Source organism: Spermophilus citellus, assembly GCF_964194105.1.
Source record: "Spermophilus citellus genome assembly, chromosome: 4".
In the NCBI taxonomy this organism is placed as follows: domain Eukaryota; kingdom Metazoa; phylum Chordata; class Mammalia; order Rodentia; family Sciuridae; genus Spermophilus; species Spermophilus citellus.
Genome location: NC_138185.1, coordinates 22042625 through 22063827, shown reverse-complemented (window position 1 = coordinate 22063827; position 21203 = coordinate 22042625). Strand labels below are relative to the sequence as shown.

Sequence of the window (21203 nt, the reverse complement as noted above, 5' to 3'; positions counted from 1 at the left end):
CAGCTTCTACTTTGAAGAAGCAAGAACTTGTGCACTGGGAACAGGAAGGCTGGGCTAGATGTCTAGGCCCAGAGACAAACTGAACAGAGGCTGCACAGCACAACTGGTTCCTTTCTGAGGCTTGGCATGAGGGATCTGCATGGCTGAGACTAGGGGCTGGGCAAGCATTCAGCCCACCTGATGGGTGGTTCTCTATGCTGTGTCCTAGCAGGCGCTTCATCTTTGAAAATAAGTGCAAGGACCATCTGGAGCAGTCAAGCTGCAGGAGTATTCATACCCGACACCCAGATGTCCCAGGAAAACAAGTTTTCCAGAGTGAATGGGAAAGAGTTGGACCCATATTCCATCTTGTAAATTGTGACATGTAGAGCATCTCTCTAAGGTAGAGAGGGCAGCAGTCACAACCTGGAGGATTGGGAGCCTCCCAGCTCCAACATCTTGGGTCTTTGGGCACTTACTTCCCTCTAAAAGCTTGTTTTTGTGGTACTTCAGATTAAACCCAGGGCCTCATGTATGCTAGGCAAGCACTCTACCACTGATTTACATTACCAGTCCTATTTATTTATTTTATTTTAAGACAATGTCTTGCAAAGTTGCTGAGGCTGGCCTTGAACTTGAGAATCTCCTGCCTCATCTTCCCAGGTAGCTGGGACGATAAGTGTGTACCACCACGCCTGGCTCCTCTCTATAAAATTTAATTGGCAGATGATGGCTATGTGCCCTCTGGGCCAGGCACTGGGTCATTCAACACACAAAGGACATACTAAGTCAGGGGCATGACCACAGCCCAAGTGTTTCATGATGCACAGAGAAAGGAGGGGGACTGGCTGTCTGGACCAGAAAGAACTGGCAGAAGGACAAGAAGTACTAAGAGCAGGGAGAAGTGTTCTAGCAGGAAGAGGTGCATGTGCAAAGGCCTGGGTGCATGAACCTGTGGTGTGTTTTGTTCTCTGAAGTTTGAAGGGGCATGCTGAAGGGTGGGCAAGTAGAAGATGAAGCTGCAGAGATGGGTGGGTGGGGACCAAGCCAAAGGGACTCTGAATTGGGGAATGGGTCTGCAATCTCAGATGCTAAAGTGTTAGGAGGCTTCCCTGTCACCAAATAATCTTGATTTTTGGCACCTGAAGATTTTTTGTAGTGATAGTGAGGTTTACTTTCTCATTCAACAAATGTTTATTGCCAGCCTTCTGTGCTTGAGTCATTACCCTGGGCCTCTGCCAAGACAGTTTCCCCCTACTTTCACACCCCCCACACACACACACGCATGCCCACTACTGCTCCTGGCCTGTACCTGGCAACAGATTCTTAAAAGGGCAGATAAATGATGGCAACTTTGACAGAGGTTCCTGGGTGATGGAGAAAGGAGCGTAGTCAGGGAAGGACTCTCAGAGAAAGTAACACTAGAAACATGTAAGGAACTGAAGTGGGGAGAGATGGATTGAGATGTTGGCAGGGCCAAGGGTGAGGCGTTGGCCTGTGTTTCCTGCATGCAGGCTCTGGAAATGAGGTTAGGCTCCACACCCCTGCCCTGGGAGTGGGTCTCAGAGCAGAGATGCCCACTCCCAGGGAGGCCTCAGCCCCCCAAACCCTCTTAATTGCACCATTTATCTGTTTGTGACCTGAACCCCAGGAGACAGAGAATCCAAGATAAGTTTACTTTTATCACATTTGGCCCTTACTGCATCTGACCTGGCCTCTCACCAGTTCACTTTCCCTCCAATGACTGCCTACTTTGCGTGCTTCAGCAGGACCCTGGACCTTGTCAGTTCTGAGAGAATAGTTGGAGCTCTGCCTTCTGTCCAGACTGCTGACTGTGAGCAGCCCTGTTGTCTCCCAAGAGAAGGGGTACCTCTTCCCTACCACACCTGGAGACCATCACACATACTGACTCCATATAGCCTGTATTAGCCCCACCTCAGAGATGGACACCAGGACTTTGGGATCACATAGCCTCAGCCAGGCTTTAGTTCCCGCACAGTAATTATTGCACTCTTACAGGGCAGATTCATTTTCATTTTGAGCAAATTGGGGCTGGTTTCACTGGGTTTTTTGTTTGTTTATTTTGGTTTTGTTTTTGGTACTAGGTATTGAACTCAGAGACACTTGACCCCTAAGCCACACCCCCAGCGCTAGTTTGTATTTTATTTTTAGAGACAAGGTCTCACTGAATTGCTTATTAACACCTCGCTTTTGCCGAGGCTGGCTTTGAACTCGAGATCCTCCTGCCTCCACCTCCCAGGCCACTGGGATTAGAGGTGTGTGTCACCGTGCCTGGCAGCTTCAATGTTTTAATCTAGTGTGGAAAGCCTCTCCCCCCATTACCAGCACCCAAACCTGGGACTTTCTAGGCCAAACAAATCCATTCCTGAAATCCCAGTGAACCCGTGCTGTTGGTTGGGCTCTGTAGTGGTTGGCTTCAACTGCTGCTATAAATGTCCAGTTCTTGGGGGGAACTTCCCCTGGGCTGATCAGAGAATCAGTAGCTAGAGAGTGGTAGAAATCTGGCCCAGTTCCCTCTGTACCCAACACCAGTGGGATCAGGCCAAGCTGAGCCTGACTTCTGTGATACAGCCCAATTCATTACTCCCTTTCTACAAGGAGACAGGGCTACACACTGGCAAATGACAGAGCTGGGATTTGAATCAGGCTTTTCATGTTCATAACCACCAAAGGAGTATTCAAATGATAGAACTTCAAGTAGGAGGGAATGAAGGGATCCTGTCTGCGATGGGAGGCTCTACACCTGTCCTTGAATGAAAAAATGTATGGAGACAGGCATGGTGGCGCACACCTGTAATCCTAGCAACTCGGGAGACTGAGGCAGGAGAGTCCCTGAGTTTAAAGCCAACCTCAGCAACTTAGCAAGGTCGTGAGCAACTTGGAAAGACCCTATCTTAAAATAAAATATAAAAAAAGGGCTGAGGATATGGCTCAAGCGGTAGTGCTCTCGGCATGCGTGCAACCCGGGTTCGATCCTCAGCGCCACATACAAACAAAGATGTTGTGTCCACCGATAACTAAAAAATAAATATTAAAATTCTCCCTCTCTCAAAAAATAAAATAAAATATAAAAAAGGGCTGGGGTTGTTACTCAGTTGTTAAGCACCCCTGGGTTCAATCCCCAGTTCCAAAGGAAAAAAAAGAATGAGAAGATGAGTTTGCCATGGGCTCTGTGAATATGGTGTGCTCTTACCCAGTTAGAACCACACCCCCACCCTACCCACTGAATAGATGAGGATACTGAAAGGGCCAGAGAGCAGGTGGGCCTTCTTCTTGCCTGAGAAGAGACAGGCCTGGAAACCAAGTCTCTGCCTTTCAGCCCTTCCTACCCCAGCAGTGAGATCTTAGCTCAGGCATGGCCTTGCAGCTGGCCCCGGAGCCCAGCTGTGGGAACATAGTGAAGGCCTCAAACACCTACAGCCCCTGCCCGCTGGGAGGGGCCTAAGGCCTGGGGAAGGTAGCTGTGCAAGTCAAGCAGATGTGGTTGACATGGACTAAGGCATGTTATTTAGCCTTTCTGAGCTTTGTGTGCCCCATCTGTAAAATGGGCATGATTGATACCCCACCTCATAGAATCTCTGTGCATCTTAAGTTACAAAGCCCCAAAGCTGCTGGATATAACTTAGTAAATGACCCAAGTTTGGGCCATCAGCCTGTGTATTGGGGTCAGCCAGGAACAAACACTCTTGTTCCCTGAGCAGGTTTGCCTCCTTTTGTGCAAGGTTGTAAGTGGAGGATCATCTGATGACCTAACCTTGCCTTCTACTCCACTGTGGACTTTCTTTTCTTGACCCAGAGATGAGGCTGTCTTGCCCTTTATAGGTTGGTAACCAGAGATTGTAAGTGTGTCTGTCTGGGAGGTCCCTGAATTTCCTCAAGGCCTAAGCAAGGCTAGGAAATTTTGAACAGAATGGAAAGTGTTCTGGGTCAGAGCTCCTAGAACATATCACCTCCAGATTAAGCTGGGCACAGGACCTAGCTTCCAGCTCCCTGGGCTTTTCTGTTGTGGTTTCTGTTACTTTAGAATTTCTCATTTCATTCCCATTTCTCTGCTGATGAGGGTTTTTAGTTTTTGAAATCCAATACAGAGCCTGGCTTCATAGATGTCTCTTGGATGAAAGACAGATGGATTTTTTTTAACTGAATTTTTCCACCCATGCTGGGGATTGAACCCAGGGCCTTGTGCATGTGAGGCAAGCCAACTGAGCTATTTCCCCAGCCCTTAACTGAATTTTTCATATTTTGGTAATTGTAGATTCACATGCAGTGTAAGAAATAATGTGAAGGGATCCCTTTAGCTGCATGCAGTGGTGCACAGCTGTAAAGCAGCTTGGAAGACTTAGGTGGGAAGATCACAAGTTTGAAGCTAGCCTGTACAACTTAGTGAGGTCCTGTCTCAAAATTTTAAAAAGTAATAAAAGGGCTATAAATGTAGCTCAGTGGTAGACCACTTGTCTAGAATGTATGAGACTGTGGGTTCAGTCCCTAGTATGGTACCAGAAAAGGTGGGGCGGACAGGGTTTCTGTGTATTGACCTTTATCCAGTATTTTTCTATGGTAAAATCTTGCAAAACTGTAGGACCATCTCACATCCAAAATATGGTCATAGGTACAGTCCACCCAATCTATTTGTATTTCCCCAGTTTCTGTCATACTCACGTGTGCACGTTTGTTTAATTCTATGCAGTTTCATAACACATGCAGATATAATGATTCCCAGTCAAGATGCTAAACCAGGCCATAGGGTCCCTCTTGTTTTTAAACCACACCTACTTTTCTCTTGCTCATCCTGTCAGCTTTCCCCCTCAGTTCTCCTACCCCACTATTGGCAATTACTAATTTCTTCTCCATCTCTGAAATTAAGTAATTGCAAGAATTTTATAGCAAGGCGTGGTGGCACAGGCCTATAATCCCAACAACTCGGGAGGCTTAAGCAGGAGGATCGTGAATTCAAAACCAGCCTCAGCAACTTAGGCCCTGAGCAGCTTAGTGAGACCCTGTCTCTAAATAAAAAAATACCAAATAGGCTGGGGATGTTGCTCAGTGGTTAAACACCCCTGGATTCAATCTCTATAACTTAAAAAAAAAAGAATTTTATCAAGATAGAATTAAATAGGATGGAACTTTTTGAAATTGCTTTTTTTCACTCAGCATAATTTCCTTGTGATTTTTTTTCCAAATTGTTGCTTATAACAATCATTCATTCATTCTTATTGCTGAGGAGTATTCCATGGTATGGGTGTACCACAGTACATTTAACCATTCACCCACTGACAGACATCTAGGTTGTTTCCAGCTTTTGGCTGTTACAAATAAAGCTGCCCTGAATATTCTTGCTATAATTCCTGTGGGATAAATGCCCAAGGGTGCAGTTGCTGGGTTTTATGCTAATTGCATGTTTGATTTTATAAGAAAATGCATTCTGTTTTCAGGGTGGTTTGTGCCATGCAGTCTGTCCACATCCACATAACATATAATGTTATCACTTCCTTTTAGCTCTTCTGATAGATTTGTGTAGTGATACTGCATAGTATGTGCAATTTGCAGGAAGAAGGATTTTGCTGTCCCTTATCCGTGTCCCCTGTGGCACTGGGGCCTTGTTTTATAAGTTGCTGTTGGGCCATCACCATCTGTGTGAGTGGTAGCTTTTGAAGGCAGCGCTCATCTGGCTGCCACTTCCAGGATGAGGCAGGGCTTGTTTTGATCCCCACAGGGCAGAGGGCACCTGCAGTTAAGGTACTGAGAAAGGATAGTGGGCAGACCCAGCCCTTGCAGGGGCAGCATTCCTGGAAGAGCACCTTGTGTTTCCGACAGAGCAGCCTCCGAGAAGCAAGACCCTGGCCTGTGGTATCCTATGCCATGCTGAGTGCCTTACCCAGGCGGGGCTAGGAATGTGATTCAGAAGTTTCTCAGAGCCCACTTTTGGTAGCTTCTGATTCCCTGAATCTTAGCAGAAGACAGGGAGTTGGACCAGGCATGATGGAGTCTTGGGGGTGGTAGGTTGTTGTGTGGGTAGTCACATGAGGAAGAGGAGGTGGGGTGATAAAGGCAAGATGGAAAGGGGTTAGCCAAGTCCTGAAAGATAAGTTCATCTTTGAAAAGATGGGAAGGCACATCCACACAGAAGGAAGAGATAGGGTGAAAAGAAGAAGGAAAAGACCGGGGAGGAGTAGGTGTCTCAGCGACTGTGAGGAAAGCAAAGTTAACCATTCCTCAGCTGTCTTGAGCTCCACTGCTACCACCACCTCTTCCGGGCATGGGTCAGGCTCTGTCCCAGCCTTGGGGCTTTGAACTTAAGTGCACCTGGCCATCTATCCTATGCCCCAACTGAATAATACCTTTGTGTGTGACTGAGGTGGACAGTGTCCTTGGTTAATGTTGCATCCCCTCCTAGCCTTGGCCTCATATGGTGGTGGGCAGGGCCTGTGAGTGTCTATCTTGGTTGTTGGGGACCTCATATTCTTGTTCCACAAGTCCTCATAGAGGTAATGTCTGAGGCCGGAGTTAGGGCCAGGTCAGGCAGGGTCTCAGTCTTGAAAGGGGCTTGAGAGGGTCGGAGGCTTCACTTTCTCCTCTCACCAACCTACAGGTTCATCATGCCTAGTGGCATATAAGAAGACCCCACCACCGGTCCCTCCACGTACCACATCAAAGCCGTTCATCTCCGTCACAGTCCAAAGCAGTACTGAGTCTGCCCAGGACACCTATCTGGACAGCCAGGACCACAAGAGTGAGGTGACAAGCCAGTCGGGCCTAAGCAACTCATCAGACAGCCTAGACAGCAATACCCGACCACCAAGCGTGACGCGGGGCGGAATCATCCCAGCCCCTGAAGCCCCAGAGCCACCTCCAAAACATGCAGCTTTGAAGAACGAACAAGGGACGCTGACCAGCTCCGAGTCTCACTCTGAGGCCATCCCCAAACGGAAACTGTCATCAATAGGAATACAAGTAGGAGCCCCTTTTGCACTGTGTCTTCAGTCCATTCTGTGCACCTGCCTGCGTGTAATTACATCTGGCTGAGGCCCACTAGGTCTCTTGGGAAAAGGTGGTTTATCTGTCAGTTTTGGGGGTCTCCTCCAAGGGGCTGAGCCAAACTTCACTCAGGCATGCTCTCCTCGTGTCCACCCACCGTGCTGCAGAGCCTGCGCCGTGGGCATATATTCCTGTTCCTCTGGTGGGTTATCCCAGTGAATGTAGTTACACTCAGCCAGCCATCTCCTGTCCACTGTTTGCTGTCCACTGTCTGTCTGTCCACTCCACCCTTTGCCCTGCCAGCCAACCCATGGGAGGCAGGACTGGCCTAACAGTTCTTTAATCTAAGGTCAGCTCGGGTACGGAAGCCATAGCCCCGCTTGGCAGTGGGAACAGCGTGGAACATTAACACCGAAGGGTCACGGGCGCAGGACCCAGGGCCCTTGAGCTGTGGGGGTTGCTCAAGGGGATCTTTGCCCAGAGCCCTCTCGGGCCTTGGGGACAGGTAGGTGGCTTGAGGCACCAGGCTCATGTCAAATTGAAAAGTATGATGCCGGTCCCAAAGCCTCCATCCATGGGAAATGGACCAGTGAGATGGTTCCTCAGGGCCATGTGGCCCAAGCCAGAGGGCCCTGCCAGAAGCTAAATGCCACTACACACTCATATCCATGGCAACCAGCAGGAAGGAGCACCCGTTTTCCCCTTCCCTGCCTTGTGGAACCTCCTGCATGCACCCAATATTAGCAGTGTGTCTTCTGTTAGCTGAGTGGGGCAAACTTGGGCTGCCTAATAGTTTTCAGGAGTTGCTTTAAATCAAGAATGAGAGGACTCTCTCTGCCTCGGGCCTTCAGACTAAAGGAGAAAGTAGGGCACACTCAAGGCAGGGAGAGAGAGGCTGCTACAGTGGGCAGAGAGCTCAGGGAGAGGTAGAACCCTTCCAAGGGTGGATCAAAGTGGTGTGTTCTGGGGCTTAGGGCTGAAGGGATTTCCATTTCCCCAGCCACCCCTGTGCAAGTGAATGTGGCCAAGCAATGAGAAAACACTAGCATGGAAAAGAACGTGGAACACAAGGACATTGAATGGAATAGAGAAAACTTATGGGGCAGGTCCTTTCACTGGACTAGCTTGTACCTGCCAAGAGGCATCTCCAGGCTTTGGTTTCCCTGTGTATAGACAGAAAGGAAGTTGGCCAGGAGACTCTCCTGTTTTCTGTGCTCCTGCTGGCTCCATCCAGGTGGGCTTCTTCATAAGGACTCACAAACGACTTTGTCCAGCCTCTCCAGGTGGGATTCTCAGGAGCATGGAGTAACCTGTAATCCCAGCCACCCATCTTTAGGCAGCCCACTCTCTTTTTAGCCAAACCAGATCCTCCTATCTTCCCAGAAGGCCCAAGAGAACTAGGACATCCTTGTCCTTTTACATAAAACAGGACAAAATCGTTCTTGGGCTCATTCTGGGTGTCTCTTTCCCTGGCTTCACCCTGTCCCTTGTTCTCACTGCAACTCCGTGAAGATACAGTGATGCTACTCCCCCTCAGCTGGCTCTTGCCAGGGGGAGATATGGCTGCATCCCCATGCCAGAAAGCTTCCCTGGTCCCTGTTCTGTTCATGAAACGAAGTGACTGGACAGTTCCAGTTTCTGAGGCTACCCTGACCCCTCATTCTCGAGCCATGATGAGAGGGCTGGTCTGGATGCTCCTTTGTCCCAGAAGAGATGGGCAGGCCCAGGGCACTGCTCTTGCCACGTTTCCTCCCCTTTACAAAACAAGTGTTGGTGTAGCGTCGGCTCTGCTGCCCACTCATGCTGAAGGAGGCCTCACTATGACCAACTGTGATTGAGATCCAGGGACGGCATTTCATACTGTTCCGGGCTTCACTAATTCTTACTTTGGTGGCAGTTCTCAAACCCAGTACCACTGTCCACAGTTTGCCCTTGGTCCAGGGTCTCCAACCTGCCCTTCCAGGCTTCAGCCTCAGGGTTGGGGGAGTGATCTTTGCCTCAAGACAGCCCCCAGCTTCAACTGCACCAGATAACGGCTGTGGCTTTGTGTGTGTGTGTGTGTGTTCTCTTTCTCTTTCGTTGTCCTTTTTTTTTTCTTCTCTCTGATGCGTGTAAAGGAGAGGACTAGAAGGAACGGTTCCCACCTCTCGGACGACAACGGACCCAAAGCGATCGATGTGATGGCACCCTCCTCAGAGTAGGGAAAGCCAGTCATCTCCACCCCATCCCCCCTCCCGCCTCCGCGCGAATGAGCAGTGCCCGGCTTAACCTGGTCCGGCCTCGGGCCTACGTGCAGTGTCCGCATGCCTCGTGTCTGTCTGTCCACACGTCCGTTTGCGTCGTCCCACTAATGTGAATTTCAGCAGCAAGTGTGGTGTTTGTTTTTTATTTTTGTCTTTGTCTCCGTGCCGTTGCTGTCGTTGTCCTTCAATAAGGTTGACTGCATTCAGCCAGTGCCAAAAGAGGAGCCCAGTCCCGCTACCAAATTCCAGTCCATCGGGGTTCAGGTAGAGGACGACTGGCGGTAAGTTGGACAGAGGTGGTGGCCGCTTCTCCCCCTCCTCTCCCTCCCTCTGCTCTCACCTCTCCTGCTCTCCCTAACCCACTTCTCCTTGCTGGATTTCTAGTAACCAAGCTGGGTTTGGGGTGCTGGCGTGGCCCAGGCGTGGGAGGCTGGGCAGGGGGTGGGTGGGTGGACAAATGAGCACTTGCTCTGTGAGACCAGTCAGCCCACGGGGGCCAAGGCTGGGCTGGGACATGGCCCCAGCTAACCTGATGTTGGTGGTCTTCCTGGCCCCACTGCAGTAAACAGGCAACCTTATGACCTTGTCCTCGTGTGTGTGTGCGTGCGTGTGGGTATGGGTGGGACGGGGCAAGGGCTGAGCAGAGAATGAGACGGGGGCTGTGGGACCCGCTTCAGGCGCATGGTGAGCAGATGATGCATCCGTTTCTCTGTCTCCCGTGTGTCCGGGTCAAGTGGCCTCTGGTCTCTGGCCCTTTTGGTGACTCGCTCCTTCCTCTCCCTACCCCATCCACCCCCCACCCACAGAAGCAGCGCCCCCTCTCACAGTATGTCCTCCCGACGGGACACAGACTCCGATACCCAGGACGCCAATGACTCCAGCTGCAAGTCATCTGAGAGGAGCCTCCCGGACTGTACCCCACACCCCAACTCCATCAGCATTGATGCTGGCCCCCGGCAGGCCCCCAAGATTGCCCAGATCAAGCGCAACCTCTCCTATGGAGACAACAGCGACCCTGCCCTTGAGGCGTCCTCGCTGCCCCCACCTGACCCCTGGCTCGAGACCTCCTCCAGCTCCCCATCAGAGCCAGCACAGCCTGGGACCTGCCGCCGAGATGGCTACTGGTTCTTGAAGCTACTGCAGGCAGAGACAGAGCGGCTGGAAGGCTGGTGCTGCCAGATGGACAAGGAGACCAAAGAGAACAACCTCTCTGAAGAAGGTGTGTACTGTAAGAATGATCCCCTGGGGCAAGGGAACAGGGGCACGTGGCTGTTCTCCAGCTTTTGGCCAGCCTAGGCCTCTGGGGAGAGTCTCTTAGATTCTGTTCTTGGGCCAGTTTTACTTTCATTTTTTTCCTTTCTGCCATCCATCTTTACCTACCAACTAAATGTCTTTCTAGTTAGGACTAAGACTAAGGCAACAGCTGCTAGTCGTGTAGGCTGTGGGCTCAGCCACACATGAATTTGCATCCCAGCTCTTCCCTACTAATGACATGACCTTACTCGAGTTACTCTGAGCCTGTTTCCTAATCTCCTCTTGAACTGCATAGGCATGTTGTGAGGATTGAATGTGATGGTTGGTGTGAAGCGCCTGATGGAGTGCGGGACACAGAGAAAGTTGGTACCATAAGTGTTCCATCAACAACTCCTTATTGTTTGTTGTGTGCCAAACACCAGAAATCTGACATAGCCTTGATAGGATGTGAGGAACAGAAGTTTTCTACTTTTCCACTTACCATCTCTATCTATACCATGCCTAAAAAAAACTAAGAAATGAGTTTAAGAAAGAACTAGATCCAGCTGGAGTATAGCTCAGCGGCAGAGTACTTGCCTAGCAGGAAAGCAAGAAAAGGCAGGCCCTTGGGAAGCTCCAGCCTAATTGCCCTGCACTGACCTCATTCAGCCAAAGTTCTGCTTCCCATTCATTCCTCCTCCACAAAAGTTCAGGAAGGACAGGTCTTCCTAGTGTCCAATAGGATAGATTCACATTCCAGTGACCCTGCCAGGGTGGCCCGAGGAGTGTACCCTTTGATGATTTAGAGCGCGCTTTGGTATCAGTTTTTATGGTCCTCTAGGCCAGTTCCCAGCTTTGATACACCCACTGGTGTGTAGGGAACTGTTGTGGAGTATGTGCCTAATAACTTTTTACAGTAAGGTATTTAAAAAAATCAAACCAGAGGCAAGGATCAGAAAACACCCAAGGCGCCTGACAAACTATCCAGCCACTTCCCACTGCAGTCTTCCCCACTGCTAGCTCTGATCAGATGTCTGTTCTGGTATTTGCTTCCATGTTTCTTTTTCTTTTCTTTATATAATTTTATTTTATTTATTTATTTTTTATGTGGTGCTGAGGGTTGAACCCAGTGCCTCACGTGTGCTAGGCAAGCGCTCTACCACTGGGCTACAGTCCCAGCACTTCATGTTTCTTTTTTAAAATGTGATTATTTTCTATTTCCTCTCTAAAATTAGTTATCATTATGTGGTGATTTCATGTTATAATAAATGAGTGTTAGACCTATCAAAAGACCTCCACCTCCTGCACCCCACCCTCCACATATGACCTCATGTGGATTTTTGCTAAGTAACAGCCAATGCTTCTGTTTACTATGAATATGCAGCTATTGTTTACTACATTCTAATTTATTATTTCAGTTTCTTTTTTAATACATTTTGTTTTTCCTAGAATGATTACTTCCTTTGTGGTACATTCTGTTTTCTAAATTTGTCGGGGCAGGGGTTACTGGTGATTGAACTCTGGGCTTTGCACATGCTAGGAAAGTGCTGTGGCACTGAACTACATCCCCAGTCCTTTTTATTTTTATTTATTTTGTGTGTGTGTGGTGCTGAGGAGTGAACCCCAGGGCTTGTGCATGCAAGGCAAGCACTCTACCAACTGAGCTGTATCCCCAGCCCCACTTTTTATTTTAATCTTTTTGAGATTAATCGTTCTAGTTAAGCTGTTCAGATTGGCTTCAAACTTTAGATCCCCCTGCCTTGGCCTCCAGAGTAGCTAGAATTACAAGTGTGTGCCACTAGGCCTGGTTCATTTTCTAAATTCTTTTTTTTTTTTAATATTTATTTATTTATCTTTTAGTTTTTAGGTGGACACATTAGTTTGTTTTTATGTGGTGCTGAGGATTGAACCCAGTGCCTCATGCATGCTAGGCGAGCACTCTACCACTGAGCTACCACCCCAGCCCCATTTTTTCTAAATTCTCATTTGTAATTTCTCTACCTGCTCCACCAGATCCACCAACGCTCATCAATAGTATTTTCCAAATCATCAGATAAATCTCATGATTTCATATTTTTTCTGCCCCCTTGTCCTCTGCTTGGGCCTGGTTTATTGTTCTGCTGTTTAGCTGCTGTCCCTGAGACTTTTCCTTGCAACACCAGGGATTGTCTTTGGCATTTTTCCATGATGGGCACCCTGCTTTTTCAACCACATGGTCTTCTGCTTTCTTGGTTTTTGTCTGTCATTTTACTGGAATACATTAGAAAGAAATTTTTGGAAACTGTGCATGTCTTCATTTCACCCTATTTGTGATAGGGTCTCTCAAATGCTAGCAAGTCCACTCTTACCATTGAGCCACACCCCAGCCCTGTAACAGCTTTATTGAGATATAATTCACATACCATAAAATTGACCCTTTTAATGTGTACAATTCTGTGACATTTAGTACATTCACATTGTTGTGCAACCATCATTTCTACCTAATTCCAAATCTTTTTTTTTTTTTTTTTTTTTTTTTTTTTTGGTACTGGAGATTGAACTCAGGGGCACTCAACCACTGAGCCACATCCCTAGCCCTATTTTATATTTTATTTAGAGACAGAGTCTCACTGAGTTGCTCAGCCCCTCGATGTTGCTGAGGCTGTCTTTGAACTCTAATCCTCCTTCCTCAGCTTCCCAAGCCACTGGGATTATAGATGTATACCACTGCGCCCAAAACATTTTAATCTCCCCAAAAGGATACTCCATATTCATAAACTGTCTTTCCCCCACCATCAATAGGCAGCTACTAATCTGCTTTCTGTCTCTATATAATTTGCTTAATGTAGACATTTCATATCAATGGAATCATATAATATGTGATCTTTTGTGTCTGACTTCTTTCACACAGCATATTTTCAAGGAAAGTTCATCCATGTTGTAGCATGTTTCCATACTTCATTCATTTTTTGTTGCCAAATAACATTCTATTTTATGAATATACTACAATTTACTCATGTATTCATCTGTTGGTGAACATTTGGGTTATTTTTAATTTTTGGCTGCTATGAATAATGTTGCTGTAAACATTCAAGTACATTTTTTTTTTTTTTTTTGGTACTGGGAATTAAACCCAGCAGTACTTACTACTGAACTACATCCCCATCCCTTTTTTATTTTATTTTGAGACTGGGAGGGTTTCATTAAGTTGCTTAGGACCTCACTAAATTGCTGAGGCTGTTCTTGAATTTGGCCTCCTGAGTCTCTGGGATTACAGGCATGTGCTGTTGCTCCCAGGTTCATGTGAGGAGGTAGCAGGGGCTGAGGCTTTGGGGAGAGCAGAGCTGGAGCAGCCATCTGGGGAGAGTGGGAGGCTGCTCTGGGCAGGCCAAGGCATGAAAACTGGAGGGGGAAGGGGTATGTGTTCCAAAAGAGTAGCTTTTTTTTTTTTTTTTTTACTGTTTTCCGTGTAATTGCTCTGTATTTTAGGGATGTGTCTGTATCACACCATTTTCTGTAAGTGGCGAATTTATCTACTTATAATTCTGTCACATTGTCTTTATTTTGAAGGTATATTAGATATGTCAAGTTCAGAATTATTATATTACTGGTGAATGTTTAGTGATCCACAATATTCGCTGGAATGTAATTTGTTTTGCCTGAGCATCTCATTCTGTGTGTTTTGAATATTGCTGACCGACTTCCTTTGCACGGTGTCTGTTGACTGTGTCTCTTTCCATCTGTTTTAATTCCAACCTTTCACCATTTTACTGTTTTGCTTTTCATGGTACTGGGTGTTGAAACCAGGGCTTTGAGCATGCTAGGTAAGCATTCTACCATTGAACTACAATGCCTAGCCCTTTTATTTTTATTTATTTTTGTCTGGGGATTGAATCCAGCGGTGCTTTACCACTGAGCTGCATTCCAAGCCTCACCGCGTCTTTTTTTTTTTTTTTTCTTTTGAGACAGGGTCTTACTAAATTGTTGAGGCTGGCCTCAAATTTATAATCCTGCTACCTTAGCCTCCTGAATCACTGGGATTATCAATATGCACCACTGCTCCTGGCTCCTCACCCTTTTTAAAATTTTATTTATTTATTTACTTATTTATTTGGTGCTGGGAATTGAATTCAGTGGCACTCAACCACTGAGCCACATCCCCGACCCTATTTTGTATTTTATTTAGAGGCAGGGTCTCACCGAATTGCTTAGGAACACGCTAACTTGCTAAGGCTGGCTTTGAACTTTCGATCCTCCTGCCTTAGCCTCCCAAGCCACTAGGATTACAGGCATGTGCCACTGTGCCCAGCTTAAAATTTTATTTTGATATAGCATCTCACTAAGTTGCCCAGGCTGCCCCAATAGCTGGATTTCAGGTGTGCACCACTGAACCCTAATCACATTTTGTAATTAGCATATACTGTAGATGACTTGGAATTTTATCTAGTTGGTGCTTTTTATTTCAAATTTAGACAGCATAATCCCTTTACAATGTGATTCCTATATACCTGGGTTTATTCCTACTAATTGCTTTGAACTCCAGTGATATATTACCTTCTTTTCCAAGCAGTAAGTATTGTCCTAAATTTTGTGTTAATTATATCCTTGCTTTTCTTTAGTTTTACCACATGTATATATATTCCTAAGGAATATGTTGTTTTCCTTGTTTGTCAAATTTATATTAATAGAAACATTTTTCTGAGATTTGACTTTATTATTCATCTTTTTTTAAAAATTTTTCCATGTTAATGCCTATGCCTGAAGCTGGTTCTTTTCATTGATGTGTAGCATTCTACTTGATGAATATACCATGGTTTATCCATTCCACTAATGAGCAGTTGAATTGTTTATAGTTTTCAGTTCCAAACATTTGTTTAGTATGGTTCTAGAGATTGAACCCAGGGACAGTCTGTTGCTGAGCTACATACATCCCCATCCCTTTTTTATATTTTTATTTTGAGACCAGGGTCTCACTACGTTGTTCAGCTGACTTCAAAATTGAGGTCTTCCTGCCTCACTTTCCCAAATCACTGGGATTACAGGAGTGTACCACCATGCCTGACCAATTCAGAACATTTAAAAATTTTTTTTATTTGTTCTTTTTAGTTATAAGTGACAGTACATCTATGGAGTACTTCCTATTCTTGTGGTTGTACATAATGTGGAGTTTCACTGGTCGCTTATTCATATGTGAACATAAGAAAGTTATGTTCCATTCATTCTGTCTTTCCTAGGCTCATCCCCCCTCCCTTCTCTTCACTCCCCTTTGTCTAATCCAGAACACTGGTTTTTTTAAAATATTTTATTTTTTAGTTTTAGTCGGACGCAGTACCTTTATTTTATTTTTATGTGGTGCTGAGGATCGAACCCAGGACCTCATACATGCTAGAGAGTGCTCTACTGCTGAGCCACAACCCCAGCCCCAGAACTTTTTTTTTATAACAGCATTATTGAGATATAATTTGGAGGGGATGCTGGGGATTGAACCCAAGGCCTTGTGAATGCTAAGCACATGCTACCAGTGAGCTACACCCCAGCCCTGAGATGTAATTTACATACTATAAAATTTACCCCTTTGGGGCTAGGCTACTAGCTCAATGGTAGAGAATGCTTGCCTAGCATGTGTGAGGCACTGGGTTCGATCCCCAACACCATATAAAACTAAATAAACAATGGGCTGGGGTTGTGGCTCAGCGGTAGAGCACTTGCCTAGCATGTATGAGACACTGGATTCGATCCTCAGCACCACATAAAAATATAAATAAACAAAATAAAGGTATTATGCCCATCTACAGCTAAAAACATTTTTAAAAAAATTTACCCCCTTAAGGGAGACAATTTAGTGAGTTAGTATATTCATAGAGTTGTAGAATAATCTCTACGCCCTAATTTTAGAAATTTTCATCACCCCAGAAGGAAACCTTGTACCCATCTAGTCTTTATTCCCCATCACTCCCCCCCAATCTTCTAGTCATAGATAAGCACTAATCTGCTCTACTTTATTCTCTGTAGAATCCCATATTCTGGACATTTCCTATAAATGAATTCATGAAATGCATGATATCTTGTGTTTAACTTTTTTTTTTTTTTTACTGGGAATTGAATCGGGTACTTAACCACTGAGCCACATCCCCAGCTCTCTTTATTTTTTTATTTTGAGACAGGGTCTAACTTGCTTAGGGCCTCGATAAACTGCTGAAGCTGGCTTTGAAGTTGGATCCTCCTGACTCAGCCTACTGAGTCACTGGAATTATAGGTGTGTGCCACCGTGTCCAGAGTATTTAGCTTTTTGTATTTAGCATAAAGTTTTGAGGTTTACCCACGTTGTAGTATATATCAGAAATACGTTCTTTTTTATTGCTGAATAATATTCTGTTATGTGATAGGTCACATTTTGCTCATTCATCAGTCAATGGACAATCAGGTTGTTTAACTTTTTGGCTAAATTTTTAATTTTTTTGTTTAGATTTTTGTAGTACTAGAATCAGACTCAGGGCCTTGTGCATGCTTGGCATGTGCTCTATCACTGAGCTGCACCCCCTAGCCCCAAGTTTTTAATTTTTTTTTTCTTTATGGATACAATGTCTTTGTTTATTTATTTTTATGTGGTGCTGAGGATTGAACCCAGTGCCCCACATGTGCAAGGCAAGTGCTCTACCATTGAGCTACAGCCCCCCACCCGCAAGTTTTTAATTTTAATGAAGTATGATTGATTGATTTGTTTCTTTTGTCGCTGTGCTTTTCGATGTCCCATCTAAGAAACTGTTGTCTAATCCAGGTCATGAAGATTTGCTCCTGTTTGCGTCTAACAGTTACAATTTTAACTGATACATTTAGTAATCTTGAGTTAGTCTTTGTGTGTGGTGTGAAGTCTGAGTCCAGCTGCATTCTTTTGCATTTGGATATTCAGCACCATTTGTTAGACACTATTCTTTCCCCCCTTTGGCACCCCTGTCAAAAATCAAATGTAAGGACTTATATTTGGACTCTCAATTTTATTCCACGGCACTGATACATATGTATATACTTATGCCAGTACCATTCTGTCAGATTTGCTGTAGTTTTGAGGTAAGTTTTGAAATTGGGAAATGTGAGTCCTCCAGTTTTGTTCTTTAGACAAAGTTAGCCAGGCACAGGGGCACATACCTGCAGTCTCACTAATTTAGGAGGCTAAAGGGGGAATCACAAGTTCAAGGCCAGCTTGGCAACTTAGTAAGAACCTGTCTCAAAAAATAAATAAGAAGGGCTGGGAATGTGGTTTGGTGGTAGAGCACCTCTGGGCTCAGTTATCGGTACTGAAAATTAAATAATAAGAATAATAAGTAAAAAAGTTCATAACCAGGCTGGGTACAGTGGTATATACCTGTAGTACCAGCTACTGAGACTGGAGGATTGCTCGAGTCCAGGAGTTGCAGACAACATAATGAGACCTCATATTAGGGGAAGAGAAAAAAATTATAGCCAACAGATTCTCACTAAAGGAAGTTCTAAAGGACACCCTTCATTGTATTTCCATATAAATTTTAAGACCAGCTTTTCAATTTTTGTAAAGAAAAGCAACCAGGCTGGGCATGGTGGTGCAGGCTTATAATCCCAGCGGCTCAGGAGTCTGAGACAGGAGGATAGCAAGTTCATTGACAGCCTCAGCAAAAGCAAAACACTAAGCAACTCAGTGAGATCCTGTCTCTAAAATACAAAAAAGGGCTGGGAATGTGGCTCAGTGGTTGAGTGCCCCTGAGTTTGATGCCTGGTACAAAAAAAAAAAAAAAAAAAGTAGTTTGCTTTTTTCTTTCTAAGCTGGATTCTTTTTACTTCATTTTTTGCTGTCCTTGGCTGCAGTATAATGTTAAGTAGGCATCTTTGGTTTTGCCTTCCTGACATTAGGGGGAAATCATTCTGCTTTTCACCATTAAGTAGGGTACTGGCTATTGATTGTTATGAACATAGTGAAGTGTGGCTCCTGGTGCACATGTATAGGAGTTTTCTAAGGTATATTCTGGAAATTGAAATGCTTTAATCACAGGATATGCACATGTTCAGAAATTACCCAGTACCAAATTGTTCTCCAAAGTGGTTATGCCAAATTATATTCCCTTCTGCACTCTTTGAAAGTACCCAGCGTTCTACATCTTTGCTTACACTTAGTATGTAAAACGTTTTTTCTTCCCCTAATCTATAGGTATGAAATAATAGTTACTCATGTTTCATTGGTTACTAATGAAATCAAGCATCTTTTCACTTATCAGCTATTAATATTTCCTCATTTGTAAAATGCCTGTTTGCATCTGTTCATTTAAAAAAAAATTTTTTTAGTTATAGACACAATATTTTCATTTTGATATTTATTTTTTTATGTGGTGCTGAGGATCAAACCCAGTGCCTCACATGTACGAGGCAAGCGCTCGGCCATTGAGCCACAACCCCGGCCCTGTTGTTCATTTTTTTTTTTTTTTTTTTTTTTAGTTCTTGGCAGGCGAACACAACATCTTTGTTTGTATGTGGTGCTAAGGTTCGAACCCGGGCCGCACGCATGCCAGGCGAGCGCGCTACCACTTGAGCCACATCCCCAGCCCAGTTCATTTTTTTATTAGGCTGCCTTTTTCATATTGCCTGTAGGTGATCTTTACATATCTGGATTCTGGAACTTTTGTTAGTTACATATACCATAGATATCTCCTTCTAGTTTATGACTTGTCCTTTCAGTTTCTTTATGGTGTCTTTTTTTTCTTCTTTTTTGGTGGTACTAGGGATTGAACCATTGAACCTGGGGGTGTGCTACCACTGAATTACATCCCCAGCCCTTTTTTTTTTTTTTTTTTTTTTTTTGGGTGCTGGGGATTGAACCCATGGCCTTATGCATGTGAGGCAAGCACTCTGCCAACTGAGCTATATCCCCAGCCCCCAGCCCTTTTTATTTTTTATTTTCAGACAGGATCTCATTAAATTGCTGTGGCTGGCCTCAAACTTGGAGTCCTTTTGCCCTGCCTCTAAAGTCTCTGGGATTATAGACATGTGCCACTATGCCCAGCTATAGTATCTTTTAAATTAACAAAAAGTCTTAATTTTAATGTAGTTAGATTTTTAAAATATTTTTTAGTTGTTGATGGACCTTTATTTTATTTATTTTCATGTGGTGCTGAGGATCGAACCCAGTGCCTCACACATGCTAGGCAAGTGCTCTGCCACTGAGCCACAACCCCATCCCCTAAAGTAGTTAGATTTATCAGTGTTAACACACACGGTTTGTTCTTAAGCTCTCTTTCTGCCAGGCACAGTAATGCTCGCCTGTAATCCAGCTACTCGAGAGTTGAGGCAAGAGAATCATGAGTTCAAGGCCAGCCTGGGCAATACAGCAAGGGTCTCAGAAAACAACCCCCACCAAAAAGGAAAAAAAAAATCTTTCTCCCCAAAGTCTGAAGAGATATTTTACTATTTACTTTTAGTAACAGTTTTTCAAGTTTTGCCTTTCACATTTAAGTCCCTGATCCCCTGTAATTGATTTTTCTGTGAAATAAGGTGAGGCTCTATCATTCATTTTATTTTATAGGATAATAATTTATTATTGCTATTTATTCAAATGCTCTTGACCTTGGGCTGTAGCTCAGTAGCAGAGCACTTGCCTAGCTTGTGTGAGGCACGGGTTCGATTTTTTTTTTTTTTTTTTAGTTTTCGGTAGACACAACATCTTTATTTTTTTAATTTTTATGTGGTACTGAGGATCGAACCCAGCGCGCCCCGCACATGCCAGGCAAGCACACTACCGCTTGAGCCACATCCCCAGCCCATGGGTTCGATTTTTAGCATGTATTAATAAATAAAGGTCCATTGACAACTAAAACAATATTTTTAAAAAAGGCTAAAAAATGCTCTTGGCTTTTATATTTATTTTATATCTGGAAACCTTGTTATATTTTTACTAATTTATTTGTAAATAAGAAATTGCTTTTAACATTGTACCATTGAGTAGTATATGATACTGTAGGTTTTTATAGCTATTTTATAGCTATTCTAATTCTGGTAAAGAAAATGATTGATGCCAGGTAAGGTTGTGCATGCCTATAATCCCAGCAACTCATCAAAGCACTAAGCAATTTAGGGAGACCCCCATCTCAAAATTAAAAATTAAAAAGACTGGGAATGTGTCTCAGTGGTTAAGCAATCCCTGGTACAGGAAAAAAGAAAGAAAATTGTTGAGCTCGGTATAGGAACACATGCCTGTAACGCCAACTATGCTAGAGGCTGAGGCAGGAGGATCAGAAGTTGGAGGCCAGCCTGGGCAACTTAGCAAGATCCTGTTTAAAAAAAAAAAATTATATATATATATATATATATATATATATATATATATACACACACACACACACACACACACACAACATACATACATATATATATGTAATTGGAGTTTTTACTGTATCTATTTAGATAATTATATGGCTTTTCTTTAATCTGATAATGTGATAAATTTTATATTTTATTTAGATACTGGGTCTCTCTGAGTTGCTTAGGTCCTTGCTCGGTTGCTGAGGCTGGTCTTGAACTCTCGAGCCTCCTGCCTCAGCCTCCCAAATTGCTGGGATTACAGGTGTGTGTGCACCACGCCTGATGCTTTCTTTTTGAATTATTCAAGTATTTCCACTTTTCTCTTTGTTTTTAGAATTCCTGTAGTAGTCACCATAGGGATTACAACTTGTTTCATCCTTGATTTTGCAAAAAGACTAATCTAAATTTGTACCTTGAACACTTCCCAGATTATGAGAACACCTTGATCCT

General features: G+C 44.5%; 2 protein-coding genes across 7 annotated transcripts in view; one reads left to right on the top strand and one right to left on the bottom strand.

Annotated features, from left to right (window-relative positions):
* Positions 1–21203, bottom strand: part of MTCL2 (microtubule crosslinking factor 2) — a 351820-nt gene that overhangs the window by 77644 nt on the left and 252973 nt on the right. The window lies entirely within an intron of this gene.
* Positions 1–21203, top strand: part of DLGAP4 (DLG associated protein 4) — a 78579-nt gene that overhangs the window by 48843 nt on the left and 8533 nt on the right. For 4 of the 6 annotated variants that reach the window (XM_081292497.1, XM_081292495.1, XM_081292500.1 and 1 more), the window contains 3 exons: positions 6590–6951; positions 9411–9499; positions 10025–10437. In XM_081292497.1, the coding sequence (XP_081148623.1) occupies positions 6590–6951; positions 9411–9499; positions 10025–10437 (864 nt within the window). Of the gene's footprint in view, positions 1–6589; positions 6952–9092; positions 9173–9410; positions 9500–10024; positions 10438–21203 lie in introns of all 6 variants that reach the window. The other 2 variants (XM_081292496.1, XM_081292499.1) reach the window with 1 other exon arrangement.